This window comes from Delphinapterus leucas, chromosome 13, assembly GCF_059928025.1.
Source record: "Delphinapterus leucas isolate spDelLeu-1000000601 "Yukka" chromosome 13, BTC_Dleu_Yukka2, whole genome shotgun sequence".
NCBI classification, from domain to species: Eukaryota; Metazoa; Chordata; class Mammalia; order Artiodactyla; family Monodontidae; genus Delphinapterus; species Delphinapterus leucas.
Window position 1 is genome coordinate 41,608,415 of NC_143141.1, and position 24,305 is coordinate 41,632,719.

At 48.3% G+C, this 24,305-nt stretch overlaps 2 protein-coding genes across 5 annotated transcripts in view; both read right to left on the reverse strand.

Annotated features, from left to right (window-relative positions):
• Positions 1-7,476: 7,476 nt before the first annotated feature.
• Positions 7,477-16,099, reverse strand: OTX1 (orthodenticle homeobox 1). 2 transcript variants are annotated; one of them, XM_022597237.3, is made up of 6 exons: positions 15,098-16,099; positions 14,349-14,500; positions 13,917-13,985; positions 12,155-12,361; positions 11,038-11,189; positions 7,477-9,760 (listed from the first exon to the last, which is right to left on the reverse strand). In XM_022597237.3, the coding sequence occupies exons 4-6, from the start codon at positions 12,249-12,251 to the stop codon at positions 8,942-8,944; spliced, it is 1,068 nt and encodes a 355-aa protein (XP_022452945.1). In that variant the 5' UTR covers positions 12,252-12,361; positions 13,917-13,985; positions 14,349-14,500; positions 15,098-16,099; the 3' UTR covers positions 7,477-8,941. The 2 variants fall into 2 exon arrangements, with proteins under 2 accessions (XP_022452945.1, XP_030619062.1); XM_030763202.2 differs by lacking the exon at positions 14,349-14,500.
• A 1,515-nt stretch (positions 16,100-17,614) lies between these two features.
• EHBP1 (EH domain binding protein 1) overlaps positions 17,615-24,305 on the reverse strand; it is a 460,296-nt gene continuing 453,605 nt past the window's right edge. The window contains exons 24-25 of one of the 3 annotated variants that reach the window (XM_089922339.1): positions 19,987-20,101; positions 17,615-19,769 (exon numbers count right to left, since the gene is read on the reverse strand). In XM_089922339.1, the coding sequence (XP_089778465.1) occupies positions 19,679-19,769; positions 19,987-20,101 (206 nt within the window). In that variant the 3' untranslated portion in view covers positions 17,615-19,678. The remainder of the gene's footprint in view (positions 19,770-19,986; positions 20,102-24,305) is intronic. The other 2 variants (XM_089922338.1, XM_022597318.3) reach the window with 2 other exon arrangements.

The following is a 24,305-nucleotide window of genomic DNA, read 5'->3' on the forward strand; positions in this document are numbered from 1 at the left end:
CACACACAGCAACGAAGACCCAACTCAGCCAAAAATAAATAAATAATAAATAATAAATATATATATATATAAGAGAAATGCAAGAAAACCACTACGATAAATGAAAGGATGGTGATTACCTCTGGGGAGACAGAAGTGCTTGTAATGGGCAAGAGATACTCAGGGATTTCTGTGGTCCCAATAATGCTCCACTCCTTGACCTCAATGTGGTGATTTCATAATTAGTTGATAACCAATTGATAAAACATACATATATTTTGTGGACTTTAAAATATATTTTATAGCTTAAAATTTTAATGAACTAAATTTTGAAATGGTCTTAAATCTAACAAAAGATGTAAAAGTAAGAAGTAACCAAAAGATCTTGATTCTAAGGATGATTAAAAGAGATTAAGAAAACATGCTGTCAAAAAAAAAAGAAAACATGCTATCTAATCCATTTAAACTAACTGAATACCACAAAGAAAAAGGACAACTCTATTTCTGAGATAAACTGCATTTAAATCTGTTTCAAGTCTGATGACTGGAATTCATTCTTTCATTCACTTAACAAATCTTTGAGACCTACCATGTGCCTGCCATTGTGCCAAGCACTTCAAGTAAAGGAAAACTTAGTCCTATCTCTTAGACTTCTCTTACTCTAGGACCCCCACTGACCTCTAATCCCTCTTGGAATAACAGATTTAGTGGAATACAACCTCGGGGAGGGGGGTGGATCTCAATTCCAAAATGTACAAATGAAAAGGCATGCAGGGGGACTTCCCTCGCTGTCCAGTGGTTAAGACTTCACCTTCCAATGCAGGGGATGCAGGTTCGATCCCTGGTCGTGGAGCTAAGATCCCACGTGCCTCACGGCCAAAACACCAAAACATAAAACAGAAGGAATATTGTAACAAAGTCAATAAAGACTTTAAAAATGGTCTACATCAAAAAAAAAAAATCCTGGGCTTCCCTGGTGGTGCAGTGGTTGAGAGTCCGCCTGCCGATGCAGGGGACACGGGTTCGTGTCCCGGTCCGGGAAGATCCCACATGCCGCGGAGCGGCTGGGCCCGTGAGCCATGGGCGCTGAGCCTGCGCGTCCGGAGCCTGTGCTCCGCAACGGGAGAGGCCACAACAGTGAGAGGCCCGCGTATCGCAAAAAAAAAAAAAAAAAAAAAAAAAAAATCTTAAAAAAAAAAAAAGACATGCAGGAATTATCAGGTGCTGATCTGAAAACACGATTAGTTCATGTCTCACCCAAAGAAATACAGGGAGAAAAGAGATGTTAGTTTTTTCCTTCTCCAAACATTAATAAAAATGAACAGACAACCTTTGTTTTTTTACATCAGGTAAGAGGAAAATTGAAGAGGTCAGTAGCAGGAATAGACTCATGAGATGAACGGTTTTTAAAACCTGAGGAAATAAAGATACAATTTAAACAAGACTTCTGCTTTTGCTTTTCAATAAAGGAAATCAGTATCTATAAAGTTATGTGATCCATATTACCCAACTTGTTAACCCATTTTTTAATTTTCAGAGTTAGCTCTGAAAAATAAAATTTACCCTAGAAAGACAAGGATTTGCTCAGTGAGATTTTAAAAATTAAGCTACAAACTTCAAAACTTGAAGAGAAGTTCTGAAGTTAGCATAGTTAGAAAAAAGATTCCAAACATCTGTTAAATAAATTAAGCCTAATTTACAAGTCATTAACCGAATCTCAACTCCATATCTGGTTTACACAACTTTCCCTGTATTAGATCTCCTATAACATAGCAAAGCAATATTCTGAGAAGCAAAAAAGGCTCATCCAAGAATAGAAAACACTACTCATAAACATGAAAAAGACAGGAATTTTAAGATTACTTAGAAATTAAAAATTAGTAAGGAATTAAAATAAGAAATTAAAAGGTGAGATAGACCTGGTATGACTAGTCTTCTCATTTAACACTCTGTTAATCTTTCTGAACACTCATTAAATGATATTGAAGTGATGCCCAGGAACATAAATGGAATAATGTCCTAGGAAACAATTTTCAGTTACCAAAACTCGAATTTATGCCCAGAAACATAAATGTAATAATGTCCTAGGAAATAATTTTCAGTTTACCAAAACTCAAATTTTGAACTCAGATAAAGCATGTTTGTTGATGTCAATCTGGTAATCTGATTCATAATATGGTGTCTTTTTTTAAAATTAATGTTTGTTAACATATTTTAGGTAGCTCTTATAGCCAAATGAACATGGAATCTGAAGACTGAGTTCTGCCAAACTCTGCCACTTACCAGCTATGTGATTTTGAGTAAATAACCAAACCACCCTGAGCGTCACACCAACCAACCTCACAAGACTTGAGAACAGATAAAGTGATTTATATGAACAATATTGTATGAGCCCCAAAGATGGGAAGCTCAATTTCCTCAATACAGTGCAAAAACTACTTTCCACAAATTAATATTTTTACTCACCTTTTATTATGAGAAAATTTAAATACACAAAAGTAGAGTGTAATGAAGTTGTATGTATTCTCACTCAGCTTCAACAATTAAAAACTCATAATAATTTTGTTTCATCTATACTCCACCCATTCCCTCTCTTCCTCTAGTATTTGAAGCAAGACCCAGACATCATATCATTAACTTCCTAAAAGCTAAAAGTCAATGGCCTCTTTTCAGTGTATGTACAGGTATATGAAGCCCAACAGAGAGGTCTGAGCTAGAAATATGAATTTGTGGATCACCAGTGATGAAATCAAGAGTTGAAGCCACAGCTTTGGATGAGGTCAAATATCCATGCTTGGGAAACAAGAAGATAGATTCTTGTGGTGCTCCTTTGTCAAAAAATATAAGTAGATAGAAGCACAGTTTTTCTACCAAAAAAGAAACCCTATGGATTTTTAAAAGGCCAATAGAACTTTCATATCCTATGGTTTTAACTGTTTTTCTGCCTTAAAAAGTGTCCCTATAGATATTAATAGCCACTACTCTAAAGGATTTACCAAAATCCCTGGGACAATAATAGACATAATTGATGTAACACCAAATTTAAACACTGATATTATGACCTATCTCAAATCTACTTTTCAAAGTATTTGTTGAGAACTTGTTGCTCCGGTTATATTTTCCTTTCTCTTTAAATTGTAGAAACCTGTTTTATACTTTCTTTTGTATGTATATTTCACAATAAAGTTTTTAAACTAAACTTTAAAAAGAAAATATGATTCCTGCATTTAAATAGCTATGACAGATGATGGTATATCTTATAAGCATTTAGAGCTTTGAACAGACATAATATTTGTGTACTAAAAATATTTTATAAGCTCTTTAGACACCAAGTTGTTGAATCAAAGACCATTTATTCCTACATTTTAATTAACTTTACCCCAAATGTGAAAAATTAGTTATGATTTATTTATATTCTACTTCAATCCTGAAAAAATTGTGACTCAAGTTCCTTAAATCCTAATTTTACAATCCACTTTACAAGAATTTCTAAATTTCCTAAAATAGTTTTTATAAGATGTTCAATAAAGATTAACCTTTGAAAAACAAAGTACTTATGACACTTGGAATGGAATGGAACTTTGTGTCTTTTATTTCATTAGCCACCAAGTAAATTATTCAAAGCGGGTAGGAGAGGTACAATTTTTAGAAACACAATAGATTTTCAATGTTTAAATTTTGATAGGTCGGCATTTAATTGAGACTAAGTACTATTTGATTAGAAAGTACTCCAAAATATTTTAAAACATATCCCTATCTTTGAAGTAATAGTCCTAGAAATAAGAATGTATAGTTTCAAAATTAGGAGATGGATTTTAGTTGTGAGCACACCATACATTTCTTTGCTTTATTTTTTTCCCTAAGAAAAAACTGGATATATTTAAAAGCAGTTTCAACTTTGACTATTTTATGTAACTGCCATTTCACCTAAATAACTGAAGGTTTTTTGGAAATATTTTTGATTTTTAAAAACTTCTGGAAGACTTCACCTGAAGTGTTCTAAGTGAAATCCAACTCATTTTAAAAGCATGATTAAAGAATCACTAGGTCAAAATGGCATGTTCCCCTCTCCCACCAAAAAAATCCAATTCTTTTTTCAGATATCAATAAATATCAACAAGATGATTAAGAAGCATAACTGCTTTATCAGGCTGCATCAACTAAACACAGCCCCTCCCCCCCAAAAAAACCCTCTTCTTCAAATAAGTATATTCCAGACACTCACACATTTAATTAAACAGATTCTTTCTTAAAGATAATGGAGATGTTTTCTCCTTGTCAAATAAGCAATGCATTGTTATTACTTAGTATTCTTTTTTAGTTGGTGGTTTTTCCTATAAGTATTGTTGAATATAAATATTCCTTAGTTAAAATTAATGAGCTAATGAGCTTTTTTCATTCTCATTTGAGACAATGGGGGAAGGGAGAGACAGTATGGAAAATATAGAATAACTCTTTGAGAACTTGTTAGGTTTTCAATTAAGGAATTTTATAAAGATATCTTGATGCTGTTCTTAAATTAATTCTGCAACACAAGCCAAGTGGTGTTTTTTTTTTTTTTTGGTCTTGAATAGTAATGATACAGATTTTCTTTACCAATAATGTATATATTAACTACATTTAATATATCAGATACATTTTATTTCTGTATCTCTAAAGAAAACTTTAGTGCCTGTCATTGCCTAATGACATCAATAACATTCATTTATTCTGCCAAAGTCATGAATTTATCATTTTCACAACTGAAAGAAAATTCACAATTTATCTGTGAAATTATTTTGAACAAAATATATGAAAAAAACTGGTAATTTTCTTTTGACACAAAAATTGAAACCTCTTGGTTTTCTGGTCTCTGAATCCGGCATGAATTTGCTGACATTCGGTGCCTTTTTACCTGTTTTTCCTCTCACGTTTAATACCCCATAGAATTTTTAAATTTAAGAATATTTTTCCAAAGAAAAAACAAAAACATTTACAACGTTGAGAAATGTTGTTTCCATATGCCCTCAGTAGCTACTAACCATAAAATACTGAAAAGCTCTACAACAAACGACGTTACTTCACTGAATCTTTTCAGAGCTTCAGCAAATTAATGCGGTGCTCCTGAGATGGTTTTAAGAATTTTTAAAAATTATTTAAAAAACACAAACACGACCTATCCTTTAGCCCTAAAGAACCTCACATAAGTTCACTGTAACGTAGGCTTTTTTGCCCCCAGAGTCTGAGCAGAGAACACAAGCCATGAGTAGAAAACATGAAGATTTCGTTGAGCACTAAAAGGAACAAAACTGTTGACGTCTTAACGTTGCTAAGTGTTCTGAAGTTGCTTAATCTCCTTAAATTGCTTCAATTCTAGTTGCTTCCATTGTGTCTCTAACACCAAAACCCAAACAAACCTCTTCCCTCAGAAGAATGGCGAGCTGAGGGCGGTTCTCAGAGAACCTGCCTGTAACAGGTGGCCCGGAAGGACCTGCCGCGCTCCCGCCGCCGCCGCCTGCACTCGGCGCCGCTTGGGCGCCCCCACCCAGTCCGGCCACTTCCGGCCGCCCCCGCCGCGGCCACGCACCTTCCCCGCTCCCCCGAGCTCCCGCGTCCCGGCAGCCTGAGTTGTCCCAGGGCCTTCCCGCTCCCGGTTTCCACTCAGCGCCGCGGGGCCTCAGCACAGACTGGGAGGCCCTGGAAGAAGCACGTGCCTCTTCTCGAGGCCTAGTCCCCCGGGCGGGAACTCCCGCCGGGCCTCCGTGCGCCCGGCCGCTGGTCCCCGCCTGTCTGAGTACGTGGGCACCGAAGCTTCTGGAAGCCGCCGAGGGGCCAGGCCACGGGGATGCGTCTCACCTAAGTGCCCGCAGCCTCGGCCCAAAGTGTGAGGTTCTGGAACAACCCCGACAGAGTTGGGCCAAATAACAAATGCGACGTAATTGAGCCCCAGGGGGTTGAGTACCTTGCTCCGGAGGCCACACGGTTGTCCGAGCGGGTGCAGAGCCGAATCTCGTGGTTTCATTCCACCGCGTAGCCAAGAGGACCGCTGGGCCGCACAGAACCCGCCTCAGGGAGCTGCGGCGGGAGGCAGCCCAGAACCTCGAGCGGCCCTGGCGGCGGCTGCGTGAACCAGGGCGGCCCTGGGGAAGGCCAGGCAGGGTCGGCTGAGGAGAGCGCCCGGTAGGCCCTGAAGCCCCGGTGCCCAGGCTTGTGCCGCGCGAGCTGGAAGCCTCTTTGCGCCGGCCGGGACTCCCTGGCACGTGTGGGCCCCGCATTCCAGGGGCCCCGGCGCACACCGAACCGGCGCGCGGGGTCACCCTCCACCGGTAGCGCCGCGGGGCTAGGCTGGGAGGGGCCGTGGCTGCGCCCTCCTGCGGGCCTTTAAGTAGTCGGGGATATTGGGCTTGTTGGGTGGGAAGGCGTGGGCCTACGGAGTCTGAGACGGGCCTACGGAGTCCGAGACGGGCCTACTGAGTCCGGAGGGAATACGCGGCCGAGAGGGCTTCCCTTCAGTCGGGGCTTGCAGCACTGAGACCTAGCTCGGCGCGGGACCCTGGAGGAGGGGGTCGTTCTCCAAACCCTGCCTCACGTTGTGTTCTCAAGTCTTACACGGAATGAAAAGAATAGGGTGTGTCGGTCACTTCGCAGGAAACTTTTCGTTGTTTCCTTATTTCCTTCCCGCCCATGGACAAGTTGAGCAGCTTCTGGGCCTTACACCCAGGAGGTTTCAGACCAGAGTATGGACTCTGGGTCTTCTGGAGGATCATCTCACCCCATCCCCACCCCTACCCCTGTCTTCCTCAGGGGAAGGTGGAACCGTCCTTCCGAACCCCCTTGTGTGAGCCAGGAGTCTTCTTCCCCTGCCAAAGTGAAACGCGTCCCTATCGACTTTTCTAGATTTTGTGTTTGCGTTTTAAAGAAACTTAGCAATACGAGCAAAGATATTTTGGCTACTTCTGGCAGGGTCTGAGGGTTTAAAGGGACATCTTAGCACGTGGAAGGGATGACTCGGATTCCCCCGGCCTCCGTGAAGCCACCGGGGACAGCTCAGCAGAAAGGAAGGTCGTCTGCTGCCAACATGCAAGACACGGATCGGTTTTTTGTCGTTTTGTTTTCTTTTCCTTTTTGGCTCAGCTCTGAGAGCATTACAGACCTATCCTTTCCCGCCTCCCGACCCTCTTCCCCTCCCCCTCTTCTTTCTGGTGCAGGCAATTAGGGTGAAGAAATCAGTGCCAGGCTCCTGCCTCTGAAGAGAAAGGAATTGCTTCGGGAATTGAGTCCTGACACCTGTCTCTGTCCTGGATGGCGAGAGGGGATACGGGGTCAAAACGCCCGGGGGAAGAGGCCGGGCTGACCGGGAGGGGGGACCCTCCCTAGGAGAGCATTTTTTTGGCCTCCAGCTTCACACAGGTTATTAACACGCGGGTTATTAACACGGGGGGTTCCTCTTTTTAGTCCCCTCCACCCACCCAAGACCAGGACCTGGGCTGGAAGCAGAAGAGCAACACTGACAAGCCGTTCATTAATTTGCATTTATTTTCGGGAAATAATGTAGATAAAGGGGGCGGAAGGGAACTGCCTTACATTTCAACAAGTAATTTGCGATCTTCACATCGGACAAATCAAATTTACAAATTACTTTCCCACCTACTGGACGAAAAGGCCAAAGCCAAAACTGATATACAGGCGTGGGTCCTCCGCAGATTTCAGAGAATGAAGGTGCACTAAAAACTCACTAGACAAAACAGGGTTGTTTAAAGAGAGAGAAGCCGACAGAGGAATTGGAACCGGGGTTTGGGGCCTGGGTTTGTTTGTTTTTCCATAATGCTGTATTTTAATTTTTTGTTTTCTTTTGGTTTTGATCTCTTAACTGGAACTGCGACCCTGTGCTTAGACCTGGTGAAGGGCTCAGTCCTGCGCCCCGGCCCAGACTAGCCCCCTCCCCTGTACCCTGACTTGGCTCTTGCCTTCACACTCCCAGACCCTCCCGATCCTCCGCGCGCAGCTTCCTGAAACCAAACGATTCTCTTTAATAAATACACAGAGGGAGAAGGTGTGAGAGGGCAGGGAAGCTTTGCAACAACTGAAAAAGTAAAAGCGCCATCGTTTGAGGAAGAGAGGAAAGGGGACAGAGGGAAAATATTTTTTGCTTTTGTTATATATATATGTGTATATATATGCTGTATATATCTTAAAGTTCTATTTCTTGGACTCTAAGACGAGATATGCTCAGTTCAACCAACAGCAACTAAAAAGTTTAAGTGGTCCCTGGAACGGACCTGACTATATACAGCATTCCCGCCGAAGCGGAAGACTGAGCCAGTTCTACGCAGGGCGGGGCTGTGCGCGAGAGGCTATGGGTGCGCTCCTCCCTCCGGGCCTCGTCCCAGCGCATCCGGCTGGGGAGGAGGAAACGCCAGGAAGCTCTGGTCTGCAGGCGGGGAGCGGGGCTTAGGGCAGCTGAAGGGGCGGCAGTCTGCACGCGAGAAACGCTTAGTGGTTGTTTTGATTTGGAGTAGAGTATGGGTGCACTCCAACAGGCAGACACATGCCAGTTAGTGACTCCAGTGTCCAGAAAGAATAAATTAAAGTGTAGGGCTCAAACAGCAAGTCAGAGCGAAGAGCCTCCGAAGGCTGCAAGCGCATAATAACTGTCCAGAAAGACTAGAAGATGGTGACTTAGGAGTTCGTTAGGGGTTGAGGAGGGGAGCACACAGCTCTCCCGTATAGAACTTGTGGGCCAAGCCGAAGCACCGGTCCCCTCTTCCAAGGGGTGGGCAGGGTTTGCACATCCCCCAAGCAAGTGGCACAAAGATGAGGGCGGCAGTGCAGCAATGGGCATCTTTTGGGAGCATGAAATTTCAGGTCTGGAAAAGCCGAGGCAAAGGCGGGCAGTGCAGCAGCAGCAGCAGCAACAACTGGACGGGGACCACGGAGGGCGCAGGTAGTTGCGTTTCTTCTTCTCTTCCTCCCACTCCTGGGCTCACAAGACCTGAAACCTCCATGAGGCTTGGTCCTTATAGTCCAGACAGTCAGGCGAGTTGAAGTTGAGTTTCCAAGCGGAGGAAGCGGCGGCGGCGCCAGGCTCCTTGTAATCCAAGCAGTCGGCAGAGTTGAAGGCGAGCCCCGAGCCGCCGTAGCCCTGGTGATGGTGGTGGTGATGGTGGTGGTGGTGGCCTGAGGACTGGCTCAACGGGTGGTGCGCGTGGGGATGGTGGTGATGGTGGCTAGCCATGGAGGAGGGTGCCATAGGGCTGAGCTGGTGCGGGTGGTGGTGCGAGTGCATGGGCGCTAGATATGAGCTGCAGTCCACGCCGCCAAAGTAGGAAGAGGAGGGCGCGGGGTAGCCCTGGCCATAGCTGCCGCCCTGACTGTAGGACATGGGATAGGAAGCTGCGGCAGAGGCGGCGCCTGCGGCTACCGAGCGCTGCATACACGATGCGTTGCTAGGCGCGGCCAAAGGCTCGGGCACCGACACGGAAGCGGGCGCTGAGCCGGGCGAGATGGAAGCCGGACTCCAGATGGACGAGGCAGCCGGCGTACTCAACGACGACGGGACTGCCACCGCCGGGTTCCCGCCCAGGCCTGCAGCCGCTGCAGCCGCCGGGTTGGCCGAAGCGCTCGATGCGGAGCTGGAGGACGAGGCGGAACTGGACACAGCGGGCGGCGTGAACTGGCCGCTGCTTTCGGAGCCCGAGCTCTCCCGCACCGGCGAGGACTTCTTCTTGGCTGGGCGGCTCTTGGTCCCGCTCCCGCTCTGCTGCTGCTGGCGGCATTTGGCGCGACGATTCTTGAACCAGACCTGCAGCGGGCCGGGTGGGGGAGAGTGTGTCAGGGGGAGAGTAGAACTTGCCACTCCCCCGCCCCTTGGACCAACACCCGGCCTAGGATCCGCATCCCTCTCCTATCTACGCCTCCTCCCCTCCCTATCTCCGACCCGGCCAGACCCTGCATTCCCTGCTCCTCCACCCTCCCCCATCCTTCTGCTCAAAGACCCTCCTCTGGCAAAGTAGGGATGTGCACTCCCCCCCACCCCCAGCGCAACTCTGCCGGAGGGCGGAACATTTGTGTCTGTCCAGCCAGAAGTTCAGCCATCTCTAAACTGATGCTGTTGGCTGCTTCCCAACAGACCTATGTATGTTTGGAGGCCCTGTCTTCTATGCATAGAGCTCGGTAAACTGCGGAGAGGCACAGAGCAAGCCGCGGAGTGGGGGACAGTCCCCGAGTTTGAGGCCGGAGCCCCTCCGCCCCTGAAGGTCAGGTGCTGGGCAGGGCGAGAATTTGGATGGGAGCAGGAGCAAGGCCAGGAGGCTGAACAGAGGCAGTACTCGGGGGACTAGGGAAGGAAGCCTGGGCAGAATTTCGTTGGACTTCTTGGCTCCAAGTGGGGAACCAAATAGGACAGTCATAAAGTTCTCAGTCCTCCTGGAAGGCCCCGGTACAAGACATGGCATTCCTGTTCTCTCGAGCCTCTGGGGGTAAAAAGGCAAGATAAAAGGCCTTTGAGGAGAGTTCTGAGTTATAATCCGAACAGTATTTTCGGGTCCCTTTCATCGCAAAAACAGAAACAGCAAAGCTGGTAGCCAGGTTTTGCGTTCGGCATCCTCTCTGGGCAAAGGAAATGTCTAATCAAACTGGCGCCACCCGTGGGGCGCACTCCCAGACAGGGCACCAGGCTCTGGCCAAGCCCCACTCTTCTATTTCCAGGATCCCCGGGATACAAGGCAAGGGCGGAGGAAGAATTCAGGACCCGGAAGGAAACGGCCAAGTCCTGGGGCGGCCAAAGAGGCAGGGGCAAGTGTCGGGCTCTCAGGGCACGTTGCCTTCGGGAGCCTCGCTTGTCCTCCGGCAATCCTAAAAAGCACTTCGGATAGCAAAGGCGCCCCGGGGCCAAGGGCGGAATCCAGGGCTCTAAGCTAGCTCCTCTAACTTTGGCCCCTCTGCCAGGCCCGGCCCAGCGCTAGGGGGAGTCTGAGAGGGGCTGTAAGCCCGCCCCGACACCAGAACCCCATTCCCAGGCCCTCTCCAACCAGCCCCAGCACCCCACCCCCGACCCTGAAGTCCCGCGAGCGCGCGCACCTGGACTCTGGACTCTGGCAGGTTGATCTTGAGCGCCACCTCCTCGCGCATGAAGATGTCAGGGTAGCGAGTCTTGGCGAAGAGTGCCTCGAGCACGTCCAGCTGAGAGCGCGTAAAGGTGGTGCGCTCCCGTCGCTGCTTCCGCGGGGTGGCTGAGGGGAAACGCGGGGGCGCGTCGGGTCAGTGGTGGCCACGCGGACTCGCGCTAGAGGACGCGGACCGGCCCCTGGCAGGCTCTGAACCAGGCCGTTGCAAAAGAAAGCCGAGTTCCGAGCAAAAACAACTCCCCAGGGAGGCCGAGCCTGACAGCCACAGGTGGGAGAAACTGCATGTGTGAGCGACTGGGAGCCAGTGTCTCCGGTACTCCAGGGCTGCCCCCTTCCCTGCCTCTCAGAGGTTAAGAAAGGAAGAGAAGTTATACAATCTTTCTTCCTTCACTGCCCCCTCCCAACACTCTCCCTGGCTGGAAGGTGGGGAAGGGGTGTGCAGAAACACGTCCTGGAAAACACTTTCCGAGGGAAAAAATGGGGGTGAAGGAGTGGAACCTAGAAAAGACAGCCAGGATTCTGCTCAAGTCGTCCACATCAACAGTGCAAAAGTTGGTGCAGGCCACCCGTCCAGAGGACAGTTTAATTAGGGAGGGAGAATCCCCCCTCCTCAGCTCAGCCAGTTGCTTTGCATAAGGCAAGCTCGGCCCTTCCTCTCAGAGCCTAGCAAGTGTCCATATTCCTCATTCAATGTTGGGGGGAAAGGCATAGATCCTTTCTCTCTCTCTCTCTCTCTCTCTCACACACACACACACACACGCACGCACGCACACACCACCCATGAGAAATCGCATCCGTGGGTAAATGCACCCTGTGCTGGCAGTGGGAGCACAACGGGTGACAAGGTGCCCGTGTAGCCAGGCAAGGAGGGCTCACGTCTCACGTTTTCGCCGCCCCGGCCATCCTCACCGACCCGCGATTCTGCCCTGCGAGCCTGCAGCCTGTCCTGCACCGTAAGCAGACTAGGCAACCGGTTCCCTGGGCCGATCCACGACAAAGTTTGTGCTTAAACCCGGGAGGCTGGGGATCCCCAAGATTTGCAGGGGCCGGGGGCGGGGGCCGGTGCTCACCCGGATAGCCCACGGAGGGGTGTAGGAGGTCCATAGCTGGCCCGGCTAGGCCCAGCCCGTTCATGCCGTATGGGGGTTGTTTGAGGTAAGACATCATGCTAACAGCTGGGTGGAGGCGCCCCGAAGGATCCAGGGGGCCGGGGCCGGGCGCAGTGCGGGGCTCCCACTGCGCAGTCCTTCAAGCTCTGTTGCGTCTGGGGGCCCGGCCTATGGAGACACGAGACACACGGAAACCGTCATTCCCAGCCATCACGGCTTCCTGGTCTTGTCCGAGGCAAGGAGTCACAGGATGGGGAGGGGACGCCGGTTATGGAACTATACAGGGCAGTCAACTCGGCTCTATAAGGCCTTAGCCCAAAGACCACAGCTTCTTTGAAAAGTAAAATAGTTGGATCATGATCTCCTCTTTTCGGGCTTGGAATGGGCCAGACACTCATAGGGCGACACTAGGAGTGAGGAGAGGTTAAAATCAGGGCCAAGCTTGGGAGGTCAGAGCCTGAACCGCAGAGTCGGCTAAGACTAGGCAAAATTCTGGTCGGGTGGGAACGGGCCTCACATCGCACAAGAAAACATTTGCTCGGCCCCCAGGCGGCAGGAGATCCAGAGCATGAGGCGTTGTTTCAAACGTCTTTGAAAGTGGGACGCACAGGTAGACTCCGGAGAGCCCAGGTGAGGCACTGCGGAGGGCTAGCAGCACCTGAGCCTCTCCAGGACGCATTGCCCACTTGGGAGAGTGCGACCTGCCAAAGTCTCCTCGGCTGGGTCCCGGCCCTAGAGCCTACAGCCGCCCTTCCAGTTGACTTCTCTGTGCCCAGCCGCTGAAAGACTGCTTACCCGGAATCCCACCCACACCTCGACCACAGTTTCAAGGCCAGGTCCCGCAGAGGCGACCAGAAAGGGTCACTGTACAGGTGGCGGTTCTAAGACGCCGCCCGAGGTCACCGGCGCCTCGCCACAGCCGCAGGCCGTTTATCATCAACGCAAGCCGGTCCTGGCTGCGGACAATGGGGTCCCGGCCGGGGTTAAAAGGTGACCTGCCCAGCGCCCCAAGTGTCTGGCGGATTTGGGAGGCCTGAGTGCAGCAGGTCCGGTGCGCTCCCCGCCTATCCTACTAGCTGAACCCGCGGCCGCAGGATCCGATCGAGACTAGAGAACTAGGCCTCTGGGGCGTAGCTCGCTCTGACCCGGGCTGGAAGGTCGACGCCTGGCTTCCCCAGCTGCCCCCAAACTGAGGCGCTACAATCAGGGGTCAGGAAGTGGCGCTGGGGGTGTGGGACTGAGACCCCAGAGGACCTGTCGCTTTACCCCGCTTCAAGGAACTCAAAGCAGACCTGGGACCCGGACTAGAGAGTTTAGGGAAAGAAAGAAGTTAGAGCTAAAGAAGCCTCCCGCTCCCGTCCCCATGGGACCTGGGCCGGGAGAACCTAGTTTGCAGGGAAGGCGACAGAAGGGAAAGAGCCTGGGCTCTGGGGCCGAAGGAGAATGGGAATCAGCCGCGGCGACTCATCTAGGCTGCTGCGTGAGTTTTCAGACTTTCTTCAAACTTAGCACTTCAGCTCGGTTACTTCGGAGGAGGCGGGGGAGGGGCGCGGGGCCGCAGCAGAGCTCCGGGGTCCTCAGCGCAGCAAGAGGGGAGCCAGGTCGCCTCCCAGCCCCGCCCACGTGCCAGGGACCTGGGAAGCGGGGGCCCGTTTGAGGACGGGGAGGCAAGAACAACCGACGCATTCCCAGAGTCCCGGGCGGCTCCCGGCTTTCTCCTTACCTGCCCTCAGCTGCCGGGGCCGCTCACCATCTACCTCGCACCCTCACACGGACCTTCCGGGCAGCCAACCTGCAAAACAGAGCAGCACAGGAATTACCCGCCGGGTTGGGCGGTTGGTCTAGGACCCCCGGATTTCTTTCTTTCCCCAACTTCCCTCCTCCCTTTCTCTTTCTTTCCAGTGGCTTTGTGCGTGTCCCTCCAGGTTTCACTTTATTTCATACACACACTTTGTTTGCAAAGCCCTACACTCTCCCGAGACACTGCCTCGCCCAGGACCGCGCCGAGGGGCCGCAAGGAGGAGGGTGGGGGTGAGAGGGGCAGAGCTGGGAGGTGGCTCGAGGTTGCCGTGGCACTCCGTGCAGCGTGGAGGCGGTGGGGGCTGGGGAAGCCCCGCAGAGGCACTTCGGAAACTAAATAAATCAAGCGATTTACCTTGTCGGAGTGGCTTGTCTGGCCGGGTTGTTTAGGTGATTGGAAATGTAGCCTGATGAAGATTGATCACCTTTCTAATGCCCTCCCCGGGTATGTGAACGCGAGGTGAGTGCGTAACCGGGCTAGGCTGCCAATCCCTGGCCCCGCGCGGGCTGAGTGACAGGGAGCCGGGCAATGGCAGCACGAGCCGGGGGTTACCTCCGCGCGCCCCCGCCCTCCCCCGCCCCCTGCACCCCGCCCTCACCGCCCGCCCGCCCGCCCCGCCCCGGTCGCGCGCTAACTCCGGGGCTCGACTGGCGGCAAACGCGGCGCAGAGCGACGCGAGGAAGACGAGCGCAGCGCGGGAGCCCAGGCCGTGGAGGGGGACGCCGGTCCCAAGGCCGCCCCGGGGCTCCCCGCCCTTCTCTCGCCCTTTTGGCGCCCTGGAGGGAGTGGCAGAAGGAGGCGAGGTGCAGGAGAACCGGTTCTCGCTCTCCCGCGCGCCACCCAACTCGGCGGCCCGGTGGGCGCGAGGACCCGGGAGCCGCGGGCTGGAGGGGAGCGGGCCCCCGGCCCCTCTCCCGGCGCCGCGGGCCCCAGTGTCTTCATCCACCGCGCCACCACCCGCAGAGGGACGCCGCGGGCGGCTCGTGCTGGCACAGGCTACTTTGCCGAGCGCGGGAGCAGCTCCCAGTGCGCAGATCCCGCCTCGGCGCCTCAGGACTCCCACGCCTGCGAGCAGCACCCGCAGGGGAGGCACGGCCACTTACCTGCTCTTCGGCGTCTCCTGGTGTTCCCAGTCCCCACGAAAGGTGTTTGCAAATCCTAAACGCTTCTTTTGAAATGTTGGAGCGCAGAGTCCCCTCTCCCTTACACACACACTCTACTTCTGAATCGAAAGGTTTGGATAGGAAACTTTCTCTTTCACACTGTCTCCTTCCCGTTCTCCTTTTACAAGGGACAATTGGGTGGAAAACGTGGCCACAGACCCCTGCCCTCAATTTCTTTCCCACATGCCGCAGGAGCCTCCTTGAAGCGATCTCCCCGGATCTTTCGTACTGGCGAAGCCCATTTCCCAATCGAACAAACTTCTCAAACACGTCTACCTGGATGGACTTGTCAAAGCGCAAAAAAAAAAGTGTTTTCGCCCCAACACTGAGTAAGGCAATTCTTTTAAATGGCACCTCCTCCTGAATATTAGACACTTTACTCCCTTTCGAGGAATTCCTACCGCTTCTTCCTAATCCCCCCTCCCCTCCACCTCAACAGGCGGAGTGAAAAGTTTGAACAGGAGTAAGTGTGAGGGCGAGTCAAGGAGCCACCGGGCGCTTCGCGATGGGGAGCGCGGGCGCTGCGGGGCCGCAGGGTCGGGCACCGAGAGCGGACCAGGCGCAGGGCGAGGAGGTGGAGGAGAAGGAAGGGGGAGCCCGCTGAGTGAAAAGGGGCCGTGGCCGCCGCTCTTCAAAGTGCTTCCCCCTCCCCCAAGCGACACTTTCCTTTGGAGTCCGAATAAAATACGGTAACAGAATATGATGGAGGGCACACTGTTTCCTTAACTGCTTCTCAAAGAACCCGGGAGATCTTCTTAGGACCTTTAATAAGGCTTTGGTCGGTCCTTTTGTTGATCTCTCAAAATCAACTCCTTCTAATTGAAGTTGGAGCTGAAAGCGAGCTAATGTTCAAAGAAAGTGGCCGCCAGGCTAACGAAATTACATTTTTTTTTTGACGATGAGGGAACATCTAATCAAAGGGGCAAAAGAGGAGGGGTGGGAGTGGGGAAGTATGAAGGAGAAAAGGTTTTACAAGATCCTTCTCTGGTTCACAAAAGTCGGCGACACGGGCGCTTCTCTCCAGAACAAAGACACCGCGGCCCATTCACAAAAGGGAGAGAAAGAGAGAGAGAAAACAATAAAAGAACGGGAGAAAAGTAAAAACATGAACAAGAAAAAGACTTAACAGGAAAAGAAACTGCGCAGAGCGCAGCGCTGACCCGAGCGGGGACACACCTTTGGCTCCCGCAGGCCCCCGCGGGGAATAGTCCGCGAGGCCCAGGACTCCGAGTCCCCGAAATGTGCAGAGATTTAAGGAAAAAAACGAAATACACCCCCGCTTTCGGTTCTGGGGAAAGGCGCGGGCTGGAGCGCACTAGTGTGAGCGGGAAGAGTATGCCGGCGCCCTGGGGTGAGCTTCGGCGGCACTGCGTCCGTAGCCCGGCGCTACCCCGGCCGGGGCCTGCGCGCTGTGTGCCTGGGTTAGCCCTCCCAGGCCTGGGTGCGTGCCCTGTCCCAGTCCCGCAAACTCTCGCACTCCCGCCTCCTCCCGGCCCCGTTTGGCCTGCAGCTGCGGCGCTGGGCCGAGGTCCGGCGCGGCGAGGTGGGGCGGCAGTGCGCGCTGGAATGTGCTCAGGCGGTCCCCAGGGCCCGCCAAGCGGGAGCCGGGCGCTCTCGGTTCCAGATGCTGCCGCGGTCTCGGGGAAGTTGGGAGGTATCAAGTAGCACGATTTTTTTCCCCCCTAATGAGAGTATTTATCTAATCCCAAATTGCAGGCGAATTTTTTTAATGCTCAACCCATAAAACCCCGGGATTAAGAGAAGAAAAAAGAGAGAAGAGGGGAGCGGGAGGAGAGTGGAGACGGGGGAGACTGAGATGAAAGTTTCTTGTATGTGGCGTAAAGGACTGAGGCGGCCGTCGCTAGGCAAATATCCAGGTGGGAGACGCTGGGCCAGAAGCCTCGACCGTTCCAGCAACGGCCGCAGCTCGGGGAGGGAATAGGGGGCCTCGCCCGGGGAGGGCCTGTGGACTCAGCTCGAGGGCCCCGGGCCGGGGAGGGGCGTGGGAGCTGGGCCCTGGCTTTAGCATCCAGGTGACCTCGAGGCCGGGCCAGACTCTGGAGGACACTTGGGACAGGGGGAGGGGTTTGGCTCCGGGGCCCTGGGATCCTGGCCAGGGGCGGAAGTTCTGCACCGGCCCGCGGGCTGTGCCCAAGCAAGCCCGCTGCCAACACTCCTCCTCCTCCTCCTCCTCCTCGGCGACCCCCGGGCCCACAGCTTCTTTTGCCGCCGCGCGGGCTTTCGGATTGCCGGCCTCTAGGCGTGCTGGGCTCGCGCCTGCGCCCGGGTAGCCTCTGGGCACCACGCGACGAAATCCGGATGCGGCGCCCTCGCCGCGGGCCTGACCCCGATGGTCCCCGGGGGCCGCGCTCCGCCGCCGCTGCGGGGCGTGCGGGCGCCACAGAGCAGCCCAACGGAAACCCCGCGAGGCTCGGGACTGAGGCAGGAGGGGCAGGGAGACGGGCAACAAATCTGGGGCTAGCGAAGGATTGTCACTTGGCAGGTCGCGAGCGGCTTGGGGGAGCCGCCTCTCTGCGAGGCTCCGCGAGAGGGAAGGTTCCCCGAATCCGAATCCTGCGTAAATGGAGTGGGTGACGCCGGTCACCCAAGCCCCAGGCTGCTCCGGGCTGATGGTTTTCGTCTGCCGGTTTCCCTGGGGTTAGGGCCGGGTTCTGAGAGCTTCCCCCCAGGAAGCGGTAGCTCCCTCTGCTCTCCTGCTCTAATAAAGACGGCAAATACCCGATTTCATTTAGTTCTGATAACTTTTCAATAACTTCTTAAAATCCTTGTCGTGAAGAAATTCTACCGTAGGAAGGTTTTATCATTTTGAAAGACTGGCGGCTGCATAGTTTTCGAAAGGAATTTGTGTGTGTATTGGTATAAATATTTGTCTGTATATGTACATATATGTATATGTGTATATATGTATGTATGATCTAGGCTAACGTATAAATGCTAGTGGACTGTTTTCTCTGTCTCCAGACTTGTTGAACGAGCTTTCTTTGTTTCAAGACACCTCTGTAGAGGAGTGATGGAAACTACCATAAAATCGCCAGTTTTTTCTGTAGCTTAGAACTTCTGGTTGAAAGTTCCCTTTCCCTCATCTCATACACACACACCTGCACACACTTACCCTCCTCCTCCCCTCCAACAATAACCCTCTTCCTTTCACTTCAGCATCTACAGTCTTGCCGGTTATCAGAAGTCATAGTTCTTCCTCATATGAGTGCAAAATTATAACAATGGAAAATTACATTTTTTTCAGTGCTGTCGAATCACAAATCTCCTCAAATCGTTAAGAGATGACCCTCTAAAAGATGATAGTTTACACTGCTTAAGAAAATATGACTAATTGCTTTTCAATTCGCATTCGTGTGTCAGCAGGGCCCCTCTGGGGTGGTGTAAACTTATTCAGCTCCAAATACAGACCAGTATACTGCCCTGCATTCAAGAGGACCATTTTTCCACATGAAAAGTCTTATGAATACAAAAACTTCTCAAGTTTTCATTGCAAAGAAGTAGCAGCAGTGTTTAAGGTAAGAAAGTTTCTGCTTTTATTGAAAATTTATATATGACTCAGTATTGTAATAAATAAACAGATAACCATTTTCACAAAAAAATGACAGTGCTATGCTAGAGAAGAAAATATTAATTGGAGGATTTACTCATAATGGCAAGACAGACTTTTATCAATACAGAATAAATATTAACACCATTCTTGAGACAATTTTGAGACCCAACAAAATGTAGGAACCAAGCTAGATGTAATAAATAATTATCCAGAGAAAAAGATGGCGCATTCTCAAATGATAAGACTGTCTTTGTAAAGTGATGCATGTCAATTAGTCCCATCCTTACAGCTCACTTCAAATCACAGGACTTGTTTCAGGCTACGTTAAAGGGCCATCCTCCGAAGAAAGCAGAGGAGAAGTACCCTATTATCTTTCATAGTGAAACGCAAAACAACTGCAGAAAATCCCACTGGTAAATAGAACACAGTTTAATAAGTAAATTGAAGATGATCTAACTATAAAATTTAGACTCAGTGTTACATATGGCAGGACTGGAAAAAAATCATTCATGACATTTTCCTTATCCCTCCCTCTTAAGCCCCCTCCCACCCCTCATTATGCTATTAACAATAACAACAACAACAAAAATGTTTTAAAATTTTTCTCCATCAAAAAATGAGGGAAAATAATGAGGGAAGAGTTTTCTTTTCTTTCTTCTTTGAACAGTTTCTTGAACACTGCTAATACCAATCACTCACAAGATGTCTGTGCAATCTATTTTACATGATTTCAAGGAAATGATTAACACACACACAATCCTTAAACAAAGCTATTTCAGAGTTCTGTACACTGTCTGGAAAAAAGGGAGGAAAAGAGGTGGTGGTAGTGGTAAAGAAGTACAATCCAGCCAAACAAAATGTTAAAAGTTTTAAATCAACAACGAGAATGACTTTTTCTGGTCTGGGGACCCAAGGCTAATAAAATGTTGGTCAAGATTCTGGTCTGGCTTCTATTGCAGAACACATTTCTCTTCTTTCTTGGCCATCTTGCCTTTGTTTTGCTCCAGAGTTCGCTCCAAATGCTCATCTTCTTCTTCGGCCCTGGAAGTCAAACAGGAAACCAAATTATTTTTCTTCTTGGAGCGCAGAGCGGCACTCTCCTCTCGCCCCGCATTCCGAGCCCCAGAGGGAACGGGGTTCGCGGGGCCAGCGGGAGGCTGCCCCGGCCCACCCGGGACCTCTGGACTGAACTTTCCGAAAACTTCTCGGCCCCTCAGCAGGCGGCAGAGCCTCGACCCCGACCCCACCGCCCACTTACTGCTTCTCCTGCGCGTCCAGGTCCCTGACGAGCGCGTCGCGCTTGTCCACTAGGGCCACCAGCTCATCCAGCAGGAGCTGCTCGCGTCGCTTCTGGGCCTCGGTCTTCTGCCAGTCTGCAGGGGACGGGAGGCTCCTTACCCACCCGGTCTCCCACCCCACCCGGCCCTCCCCTTCCCGCCTTTTCCAGTTCCCTTTTATTTCTCTGCAAACCATATTACAGAGCCACTAGCTAGTGTTTCACGGAGAGTTTGGCCGTCGTGATGAGGATTTCGCCCCTAAAACCCTACTTTCTAAGTATTTTCCGTAGATGGAGACGGCTACGGGCTGGGCTGGAACCTGCAAGAGACCAGGTGTGCGCCGGTGGCCAGCGGAGGTGCGCACCTGATGTCAGCCAAAGTGGGGGAGGGAGAGCTGGAGGCCCAGAAGAGGTCGGCCCGAGCGGTGAGGGGGGAATGTGGGTGAATGAGGAGGCGGGAAGCAGAGATGGGCGATAAAATCACCCTGAAAAGGCTAGAGAATCTGCCTGAGAACCTATCCTCCTCCCCCACCCCCATGCTCACCCCATACAGCCCATTCTTCGCTAATTTCCTCTTCGCTCTATTTTAGCAGTTGGATGTATCTCACACTGGGCGCCATATGCTTCACAATAACTTTAAAAGTAGTGAATCGGCTAATTAGCATTTTTCTTTGAAGTAAAAAATAAATTTGCTCTGCAACATTACACTGCAGCTCTCGATCGCATCACAGCCAGTTTTCTTTTGGAGAGGTTTGCTGCGTGGTTTCAAATCAAAGCACTTTTGCAAAGGAAAAATTACATACTTCTTTTTGAAACCCCGGTTGGAAAATCCGATGGGCAGTGCTCCTTCCATGGGAAGGGGCAGTTTTTTGACGGTTTTAGGCCCCAATAATATATTTCCTAATCATTGCTGGTCTGATAATTTCCTTAAGATGAGCAGCAGTTTCGTTTAATAAAAACAGGACCAAATCGAACATTTAAAGCACTTTTGAAACCAAAGCCAACTGCTCTCTGGCCAGACTGTAAGGGCTTGTAGCTGTCAATCAACCCCCAGTCTACCCCGCCTCCCTCATTAGGAAGGTAAACAATGAAAAGAAGAAGTAGATGATGAGGCAGATAGCCGAACAAATGAGGACCTAGAGGGAAACAGGACACCAGCTTAAAAAAAAAAAATACCCTGGCCACTGACTCATGTAGCCCCCTCCCCCAGCAAGTGCACTTTCCAAAAAACAGAGAGGAGTGCAATCCTTTCTGGTTTCTCTCTTCTCTCTCCATTGCCCTGGGCAATCATGTTAAAACTCACATGGCTGGTGCTTATTCAGATAAACCCAACAATGCACACCGCTGGTTACCATGTGAATCTTCACAAACCACACAAGAATGTGCTGGTTCAAATCCCCCCGACCCCCTCCAAAGCAAAATTTATTCAAGACAGCAAACTGCTCAGCAGCTTTATGAAACCAAATGGAGCTAGAGGGAATTCTATCTTGTATTTACAAATTAAAAATTAGATGCATCATCATGCAATAAAGGTTAGAATAGCAGCAAAAAGCTAGAATAATTTATTCTATTTTATCACTATTCCTTTCATTACAAGCTCAAATACATACACACATATATATTAAACATGCCATATATTAATTACCCACATTCGATACAAAACATCACAAATAAGTACATTAAATAATTGGTCACATTACATTCTTATTTAAAAAGAAGTGAAGTATTGTATTGCATAGAGAGGAATAAAGAAACTATTGCTATGGAAAGTTTTTTTCTTAATGTAAGAATTTTAAAAATATATGAAACAGCAAAACTGGAGAAAAGCCATATCTATCACAATTTTATTCCTTGGATTTAAATGCAACTGAGGTCAGGAATGCTGGACAATTTTCTAATCTGGTTCTTGTTCTTAATCAGTTTCATTCTACACAGCAGATAAATTAATAGACTCTCCAGGTTGGAAAGATCTTAAAGGTCATCTAGTCTAATTTCAGGTAACTGTAGTTCTAGAAATATTAACTCAGAGAAAAACCTGCTAAATTTGTAAAAGATTTGTAACTAAATTTTATAATTATTAAGATTACCAATTTTGATGAATATGGATTTTTCCATTTCCAACCTCAATAAATCATTCTGATTATAAGCTTAATTTATAATTCTTTACTTCCAAAACATTTTGATAAGAGCTTTACTACTGGGAAATAAAATTTCTCCACTGTAAACTTAAAAAATATAATTAAGTTGAAAATTACAAAATTTTTTTAAAGAAAAAATAAATTTTAATGACACAATCTTCTTGAGTAAATTATTCTTTCCCTATATTTGACCAGTCACTTTTAAGGTTTTAATTAGTAATTAGAAATATCAATATTTCTTTAATTTTTTTAAAAATAAGGTTTTAACAATATGGATAGGAGAGGAAACAATTTTATATTTTTAATCCATTAAGTATTGAATAATTTAAAAAATCTTAACCTTTTCCTAGCTCAGTGCTGACATTTCACATAACTGTAACAAAAACATTTTTAAATTATGAATATTTAGGTAATTTTCATCATCTCACAAATTTAACTGACATTAGAATTTTAACTGTTTCAGCATAAATTTATAGGATTTTTTATATTAAATTTGTCATCACTACATTAATATCTATCTACAAATAATTAGTCAAATTGTGGAGAAAATAGCTATGTGCAGTGAGTAGATTTTACACTAGCAAAACTACTTTTACTTTGGATTTGCTTTCTCACAGGAGTAAATTTATACACATTCACACACATATTTGAATGCTAATTTGGGAAATTAAGTAAACTATTTTGATGATTTAAAAAAATTTGATAACACCTTTAAAATTGATCAAGATTCACATTTGTATGTTCAAGGTCTACATTTAAAAATTTTTAAATCCCTCTTTAAATAGCTTCACCTAGATATAATGTCATGTTTTAAAAGCCTGAATGTAAGTTTATATGTTACTTGTTATACATTTTAAGAAAGGATTACTCACCTATAACAGCTAGCTAGATGCACTGACTTTGCCTTGGACAGACTACAATGTGGGTTTTGATTAATTTAAAGATTCCAGTGTACTTTTGCTACAAAAGCCATATCCTCTCACAACAAATAGGATTAAGTTTTGATGCTGCATTTGAGCCAAAGTGTTAAAATAAAGAGATTCTGTTTATGTCTATCTGCACTGAGCTGTTTTGTTAATCTAAAAAACTCTTTTTTTATATATAGGGCCAATTATTCATTCCCTGATTCAGTTTATTTGCTGAAGTTGATAATTACCTTGGAAAAAAGGCAAAAGAAATACCTATAAACACTTTAATAGAAAGGACCTAAAGTTCTTGTAGTAAACCTTCAACCTTGCCACTATAAATAAGCCTGGCACTTTGATGAAAATTAACACTAGTTTTGTAAAGAGCACATTGGGGGATTGCAGTCAAGTCTTATCTTTAGTTCCAGTCAACTAGCAATCCTGAAAGAGTTTGCATCATCATCAGAGCAGGCCATTTGATAGGATTCTACCGCTGTACCTAATCAATCTATGGAAGACTGTGGCTGTGCTGTGTAACAAAGCTAAAATAGATTTACAAATGGGGTTTTAGGGGATAAGCTCCTCCACAGGATTACATATTGATTTTAAATATAAAAAGCTTATCATATAAGCCATAACTACAAAAATAGTGAACCTATGCATAAATCCCTTTAGAAGAGCACCCACTTCAAACTCTAAGCCAAGAATAAATCAAGATGTACAAAATCCTAGAGAAGATCCATTTCTTGTGCAGAAAATGAACACACCACTTTCCAAAAGCCCACCCCAATGTGTGCAGAAATGAATTTATCTTTCCTGAGGGGGCATTAAATAATCTGGAACAGAAAAACTATAGGAAAAGTATCTGAAAGATGCTTGTTAGCTTAAGGGATCCTACAACTTAGCTCAGTAGAGTGAAACTCCTGCAATGAAAACACCTCAGGGAAAAAAAAAAAGGGCAAAGTGATTATGGATTCTCAGAAGAATGGATATATTGAATGTTATTATTATTATTTTGCTCTCAAACCAAGTTGTTAATACTTCTTTCACTGGACTATGACTATTAATATTCTGTGCTTTTCTCCTAGTTAATGGTTTCAGTAGCAGATTATTCAAAAATATTTTAGTTTATTTATTATGAAAACCATCTTATGGCTACTAAGTAGAAGAGATGGGAAAGAAAAGAGGAAGGGACTTTAAAACAAAGGAAAGCAAAACAAAACCAATTAGTGTTGCCTGTTCATGTGTTTTTCTGTGG